This window comes from Cephus cinctus, unplaced genomic scaffold (genome assembly GCF_000341935.2).
Source record: "Cephus cinctus unplaced genomic scaffold, Ccin1 Ccin1_scaffold1878, whole genome shotgun sequence".
Classification (NCBI taxonomy): domain Eukaryota; kingdom Metazoa; phylum Arthropoda; class Insecta; order Hymenoptera; family Cephidae; genus Cephus; species Cephus cinctus.
This window is the reverse complement of record NW_014334042.1, coordinates 12,240-20,358: the sequence shown is the minus strand read 5'-3', so window position 1 is coordinate 20,358 and position 8,119 is coordinate 12,240. Positions and strand designations below refer to the sequence as shown.

General features: G+C 39.5%; 1 protein-coding gene across 3 annotated transcripts in view; it reads left to right on the top strand.

Annotated features, from left to right (window-relative positions):
• Positions 1-8,111, top strand: part of LOC107273916 (peroxidasin) — a 129,841-nt gene extending 121,730 nt beyond the window's left edge. For all 3 annotated transcript variants that reach the window (XM_025091201.1, XM_015752550.2, XM_025091202.1), the window contains one exon: positions 7,725-8,111. In XM_025091201.1, coding sequence (XP_024946969.1) covers positions 7,725-7,822 — 98 coding nt within the window. In that variant the 3' untranslated portion in view covers positions 7,823-8,111. The remainder of the gene's footprint in view (positions 1-7,724) is intronic.
• Positions 8,112-8,119: the final 8 nt, after the last annotated feature.

Below are 8,119 nucleotides of genomic sequence, written 5' to 3'. Positions count from 1 at the left end.
GGGGGGGGGGGGGGGCGGGGGCGAGGGGGGTGAACCATGGATAAATAATCGGACGAGAGTCAAGTCATGCTGCTGGTCATGACGGGTTGCTCGATTGGGTACTTCTCCTTCTCCATTATCTTTTTTAACTCTCCCTTTTTTTTTTACTTCCTCCTCTTCTTGCATCACTGATATTTCAAAAGTACACGGACCAATTGAATTTGCATTTTGCATACAAAAAATCGGACTATTTTTCTCTGCCAGCCTTGTTCTCTTCACTCTTCAACCCCGAACCTCAATATTGATGGAAGGATTTTTGAGCAGAATGTGGGACTTTTTTAAATTTTGCGACAAGGTAATTGAGTGATTATTGCCAATTTTGATTACCATATAAATCGTCTAGATAAAAATGTATATTAAAAAAAAAAAAGTTAAAAAATTTCCAAAACGTATTCTCGAACGACTAGCCAATTACAATTAAATTATAAGGAGTTACGCATAAGCTTTATCAGGTTGCCCAAGCACGATAAACTCACCCCGCGGAAACACATCCCAATCTGCGTGTGTTACGTGTAATTAAAATGAACTGCGAACGACCCTTCGCTCCCTGAACATGTTCCGCCATGTTACCAAGTAACGTGCGAATTCTACGCATTTACATAGATACAACGTTTCGCCAGGTTTCTGGGTAGGATACATGCACCCCAGTTTTTATTCTCCCTCGGCATCCAACCCAACCTTCCACCTTTTGCATTAAATTTTTTTTCATTCCTTTATTTTTATTCCACGTTCCCTGCTCGTTTAACAAAATACAGCGTAATGCTGTTTCAGTACAAAAGAACAGTAGGTAATTTTTATTATCTATCTTTTATTCATATTCCACGCGCAACTCCATGTTTTGCTGTTTCACTCTGGTTTTTCCAAAAATTTTTTTCTTTCTCGATTGTTTACCGTCTCGCATCGGCTTTCAAAAATTTTCCGCGCATTTTCCTTCGACTGCTATTTCACCAGTGCAACCTCATTGACTCCTCACCGTGTTACGTGACGTCACTGCGAAGTTCTCGTATTTCGCGTAGGTAGAAAAGTTTCGAGGAAAAATTATTCACCGACCCATTTTTCCCCACGGTTTTTCATACGGCCATAAAAGTTTTTGGTATCCGCGAAATCGCATGTATAAAGTCCCTTTTTCGCGCAGCACGATATGTCGCTAAACGCAGGCTTTACAAGGGGCTTTCGAACTTTTAGCAAGAAGCTCAACTAGTTTCGGAGCTTCCGCAAGGTTCGGCGCTAGTTTCGCCACTGGGTGGATCCTCTGCCACGGGAGGAAGCGCGTGCATTATTTATGGGGATTATCGTTGATTCCATGTAAAATCTCGTATCCGTACTACATGGAAGAGCAACCGTCTGCGTTCCTGATGTTCCTCGTCGTAATCTTTGAACGAGAATCGAATCGAGGAATGATTTAAGCCCGAAGCTCTTTCATCTCTTTGTGCCCATATGACCTAATAACTATTCACCTCGTATTCCTTAGAGTATGAATTACGACTTACGTACGTTCATATTGTATATGAACGTACATATACGTATACATAGATATGAAGCTACAGTAACATAGGAAGCTTAGCGATTTTTTTTCGTATACTATTCAACGGGGCCGCGTAGCATTTTAAACAGTTACGTTAGGTTACACGAAAACTTATCTATCCTTTGAATTTCCCTTTACCCTGGCAACCCTGGGCTGTGTTATAAATCCTCTTTGCCCGTTTGCGAATGTATTTCTGTACAAGCTGGCATAACTATGGTGCCCACCACTATTATTTCCTATTTCATGGCGAAGCTAACGTCGCGTATCGCTAAGTGGAGCTTTTCGTGTAGAGCTCTGGTATCTCGAAGCAGCTTGCACATTTCGACGCTAATGTCCTGAGTCCTTCACCGTAGCGTCTTGTAGTTTCGTCTTTATCCGACTCCGTCAGAGAGGAGTCGCGGAAAGGCAGATCCTTGGGAAATCTGAATTTTCCTGGAACAGAAAATATTTTTGGAGTACTTTTACGTCTTCGTTATACGACCCAGTTTTCTTCTTGTTTTCCCGTTTCCTTGACTCGTTTCTTTTTTGATTTTATTTTTTTTTCAATTTTCTGATTTTTCATCTCTCTCGTCATCTTTATTGTCCAGTTTGAGCGCAGATTTTTCATTCCCTCTGCGGGTAAAGAAGGACGCTTCGAAATTTGAATTCCACGCACGTTAAATAGGACTTCCTCGTCCTTAACTCTCCTTCCGTTGCTTTTACCTCCTCCCGACGTTTCTCATCTCGCACTGTTTTTATTTTAATTAACTTACATCACTTCGGAGATACGCTGCAGTTATTAATTAAATACGAGTCAGGATGCAGTAGTTCTTGACACTGCGTCCCTATCCCCCAGCGCAGCATCTCTAGGAGGTAGAGGTAGTCGTATCGTGTATCTCGTTCTTTTGCATGTTGAAGAAGTACCAACCCCTTTGCTGAGCTCTATCCAATCTACCCTCAGTACTGTAGGTAGTCGGTGAAAAATTAGATTTAATGAATTTTTTAATGAGACTCGGAAACTGATGGCCGATACGTTCCTTACATCTGTTTGAGATTTATTGCTGTTTTATTGGACACCGTATAGACAGTGAACGTCGTTGAGTTATGAAATAATGTCAAAATTTTTATTTAACCTGCTACGAAAGATCCTTCCAGCTCACGCCCTTTTTTTAGATATATTTTGGAAAAATTATTAAAATTTTGGATTTTCGTTTCATTAATTACTCCAGCGCAATCAAGTGCCATTAATGACAAGATGGCAATTTTTCCAGAAAAATTTACGGATAAAGGGAGTAAAAGTGTGCCGTGGAACCAAAACTAGGATGAGGATCAGGATGAGGTTAGGGAGGTTATTTCGTGGGGTGTCACGCCTTGCCCATTAATAACCTCTGGCCGCAAGGTCCCTTCCCTTTGCCCCCTTCGTCCCTCTTATGCCAGTGCCAGCGCACCAGTCCACCCCTTTCCCTCCTATCATACTACAGGCGTGAGGAGTTTGCAAAGCTCTTCTCGCGAGACGTAGTTAACAGGACTGTGCAGCCATGTATAATATACAGAAGGAATCTCCCAAGGGTGCTCGACAGCTCATTTTGCATACGCTTTCTTCATCTTTCCTTTTTTTTTTTTTTTAATCCCTCCACTCGCCCCGTGCGATTCCGAAGTGGGTCCAGAGACATGCACGTTGAAAAAATTATCTCGTTGAATTTTTTAACCATTTCGAAACATATTATCTTTTCTTTTCCGGGTACCGATTCGAGGACCCAGGGGTGTTTTGGTTGTTGTAAATTTTAAGTTTTAGGGGCTGCTATACGTGATTCGAATTTTTCCTTCTTATTTCGATTAGCGGTATCGAGCTTCACGTGCTTTAATTTGTGGGTACGTGGATGGGGTCGGATTCGTGTTCAGTGGGTCTGAGCTTTCAGGAGGAAACCTAAGCGTCGGTATAGTGTGCTCGGTTTAATGACGTGGAAAGATGCTCATCGACATTGACCCCTTGGTCTATTCGTGACTCAGAAATTTAGCGGATTTCGGTAGAAGTTGACCGTTATCATGGGACTATAAACAATCGTAATCGCAGTGGTCTCATTGGCCGCGAGCCAGCTTCATCTTACCCGATGCCACTGAACGGCTTAGAGCCGATCCAAATCTGGAGTAATGGAATCGCGTAGCTTCTCGATAAAATAACCCAAGAGAAAGGGCAGAGATCGGTCGTATCGTACGAAACTGCTGTATTTGGATTTTGAAAAAGCACAAAATTTCTTTGTTCGCGATAGAGCTTAAATTCAAATGAATGAAATACAATCCGAAATTCTTGTTCCGAATTCCGATAAAGGTGGTTTCGAGTACTTTCTCATAGAATTCATTGTGAATAGTATTTAAAGAGCTTTATCAAAATATCGGTACGAGCTTCGGTACAATTTTCGATGGCGGATCCTGTCGATGGATCAAAGTAGACTTTATGAAAAAATGTAATATTAATAAAGTTTACGTGAACCGCCTCGGCGCGTTGTCAGCAATAACTAAATACTGGTCGTAAAGGGGTGCGCAATAAAGGCGGACGGGAAAGTTTGAAAAATATGTATAAAAAACGTGAATATCGTGAAGGGGGTAGATCAGTATAAAGCTCCGAGGGAGCTTGCATTAAGATCAACTTTTAATAATCCACATGCAGTTGCGGCAGTTTCAATAAAGCATTGGGGTAGTATGCTCGAGTGGATAAATACGGTCCGATGGGTAGAGCTTTGTCGGTATGGGTTTGTATCTTCCACTTGAACATTTAATGGGACGAACCCTTAGGCTATTCTGACTGCGTCAGTATAGAGTTAAAGCGCATAAAATTCTTCGTCTTTTATATTTTCATTTAATAAATTATTTTGGATCTTTAATCATTTCTTTGTACGCAATTACACACACGAGTCAACTGATCTTTCGGTATCGATCATTATGGAAAATGCTTCTTCGTTTTGTTAAAAATTGAAAATTTCTTTCACGACAAAGGCCTAGGTCTGCTGTTGATTTTCCGGTATTGTCAACGAGGTAGAGACAACCCTTACTATTGAAAACATTCGACGAGGGATGAACCTATCGAGTGGAAGTTTTATTTGTGCATAGCTTTAGCAGGGTAGCAACAGCACAATCTTCTGTATTATTCTTTTTCTCGATATTTTTCTTTGAAAAATTTTTTTTGTTTTTTTTTTCCCCCCATATTTTTTTGGACCCTTCTACCCTAACTTGCTTCTCCTTTAATTTCTTTACACTCATGTTTCTCTTGTCTTTCTCAAGGTTTCTTTTCCCCGCTTCCTCCGTCCCTTGCTCGCGGAGTCTTCTGAATATTTATTTAGTCTGGCCAAAAAAAAGTAGTAACTGCGTAAAACCGTAATCGTCCGACCGTTATTTTTTCTATGAGAATTCGAGTCTCGGCCGATTTTCATTTTGATACTGTGAGAGGCTGCATTTGTTTCTGTTGAAGTTTATCTCATAGGATGGATCCATGACGTTTATATTTGTTATTTTTAAAAAAGGAATTTTGAAATTTTGCGATCGCTTCCTAAACAAGCGTTTTTCACGATAAATATTTTTCATGGATTCTATCGTGCTTCGTATACCTAATCTCCCTATGAAATATTTTTATGAAATGAAAAAAAAAAAAATGAGATAAAAAAGTAAAATTGCCAACGGTCACGTATTATTTTAGTTCCAATAGAATATACGGCAGTGGACACGATATAGCGTCTGTGCGAATAAACAAAATTCCAATTTTTTTTCTTTTCACAGGATCCATTTGATTATTCACGCCCACGACGGCATGTCGGAGAATTACTATGAATTCCTTATTTGTTTTTTTTATTTTATCCAATTTTCAGGATACAATGTAAATTACAAAAATAGCACGAGGAGTACGGTACTTGAAAGAATTCGCGAAAAATGAGCCAATTATCCGAGAGGATTCTCCCTGTAGATTTAGTTTACTGGCCAATCAGCTGGGGTTGAATGGCGAAGAGCGTAAACAGAGTTGTAAATTTTTCACGCCTCGAGTTTTTAATTGAATCTCATCGGGACCAACCCTTTCAGAAGCGAATCGGCCGATTAAGGAGCAGATTTAAGATAGAAGCGCTGATTACAGTCGGCGAAGTAGAGCATGGGTTACGGACCTGCGTCCAATCGGCTCAGGCGTAATTTTGATTTTTAAAAAAATGGCAAGGTGGTGATAAAAATATTGATTAATCATAATTTTCTGATTCGTTGGTTTGTAAATTTTTAAAAAATTTCGAGTATTATTTATTTTTTGTGTATCACTCTTTCACTTGGTTTCTCTTTGAAACCGTCAACCTTAAACCCGAGCTTAGTGCGTAGTAAAAAAAAAGATTTACTAAGGTTCATATAAAACTACCCTTACGTGAAGTATGAAGCCTCAAACCCTTTTTGAGCATAATATTTTTCAAAAAGCCATTTTATAGAGCATTGAATTTTTTGATGTCCTCTTAAGGGGATGTTTTGTAAAGCTAGACACTCAGCTACTGTCCTTTGCTTGGCAAGGGTAGGTAATCTCATTTTTCTCAATTAATTTTGACTCTGTCTGGGATTTTTGGAAGAATCACAGTAACGATCTTCAGACTCCGTCCGGTCTGGTATTCTGAAATTCGTATTTCAAATAAATATCCCTTTGTTTTTTTCTCTGATACCTTTTCTTTTTATTGCCCTTAATCTTTTATTTTCTACGCTGTCGAGATCCTTCAAAGCCTCGTGCGAGCTTTACGTGGAATCCTGGCAAGGAACCAGTGTGGTTCATTTCAATCACGTCTTCTTAGCAATAATCAAGCTTAGGAATCGAATTAAAAGCACTTAAGCTCTAGGGCAGGTCTGATTGAGGCTTAGTGGGAATATCTTCGGTTGAAAGATTAATCCCGTCAGGAGCCCTTTAGGACTCTGGAGGGGGTAGTACCATTTCTGACGACCCTTGTATTATTCATCACATAGGAATTGGACCCTTAGACGAAGTACGGATACTATAAATAAAAAGAAAAATCGCGCCTCCGCCATTGAAATAACGATACATTTTCGTACCAACGTAAAAATAAAATAACATCGAAGAACTTGAAGGACAAGATACAAGTGGCTGATTTGGCCGGAAGCATGTATCTATATATATTTTTTTTCTTGAAAATTCTGATTCTTTCTTCCACATTGAATAACCCAAAAAAAAAGTGCAGAAATCCCTTCTTCGATTTCTCAAGCATTCTGCGGCGATTGGATACAAAGAGGAGAAAAAAAGGGAGAAGAATGAAATAACTAGAAAGATGTAGCAAGATCGAGAAATTTTTAGAGTAATGGTCGCTCGTGGTCCGTCGATATATTTCTGTGCCACTACTGATTTTCTCGTTTCAATGAAAATATTGGCTGGGATTGTTATCGAAAAATCGGGTAAGACGTTATACTATCCTGGAGTGGACCAGTACGAATGCACTCATTGAATAATGCACCAAAAGCAAATACTGCAAGTGGGTATTCAGGCGGTGAAGCATTGTTGAACACAATCAAATACTCAACCTAGTGTAGATCTGGTATAAGAAAAAAAAAGAAAACAAAAGGACAAAGAAAAATTTACCATGAACTCGAAACTGGGTTAGACAACGTACCCACGTGTAGTATGCACACGTGTACGTGAAGTACGTATACATATGATTCAAAAAATTTTTTAAACGTGACTGTACCGACATCAAAAGTCGGTCCAGTGTTAATCTTGGAATGATCTTCATCCTCGTTTAAAAATTTTACGTCTTTGGGATTCTTTGCGAAACTTCATTTCCTGAAATACAATCAGTATTCATTTCTATATTTTCTTTTCTTTTTTCTACGGTGGAACTGGACCCGTATTGTCTTTGCTGTATAAAAAGATTTCCTGTAAGGATGGACCTGTGATGTAACGTCCTTCAATTTGGCATAAGCTTATACAGTTGGGGATGAAGTTGCCAGAGGGCTTGTTGGTAAGGGTGTAAGAGGGTGGAGCATGGGGAGAAGATGGTCGTCTAATCGATACTCTGGGGAGAGAAGCGTCGCGTGTAGAAGACCTTGAAAAATTCTTTATGCTCGTGAATTAGGGTTGTGACTTTTGTAAGGGTAGTTTTTGTGATGTCAATGTAAGATTGTGATTGTTTTGGAAAAAAAAATTGTTTCTCTTTCGCAGGTGAAAATCCGGCAGCGATGCAGCATGGACGAAGTGCTGGTTTGAGGGCGGCTTTCGCCCTTACTGCTGCTCTGACCTTGACGTCTCTACTGAGATGACCATGAGGCCATTTCGAGTCTTGCTTCTCCAGTCTATGATTTGATTGGTGCTAAAAAATCGTTTGCTCCCACACGTATGAGTGGAACGTGCCATATATGTATGTTATAAATATTATATATTATAATAATTGAGGAATTACACATCGGACTATTAGGTTGGACGTTACGGCTTTAGGATATTGCGGAGGGAACTTTTTTGGCATTTTTGGGTTTTTTCGGTTTTGTTGATTTTTTGGTTTCTTTTTTTTTCTCGAGTATTTCAGATTAACGTTTTTTTTTTTTTTTTTTTTTTTTTTT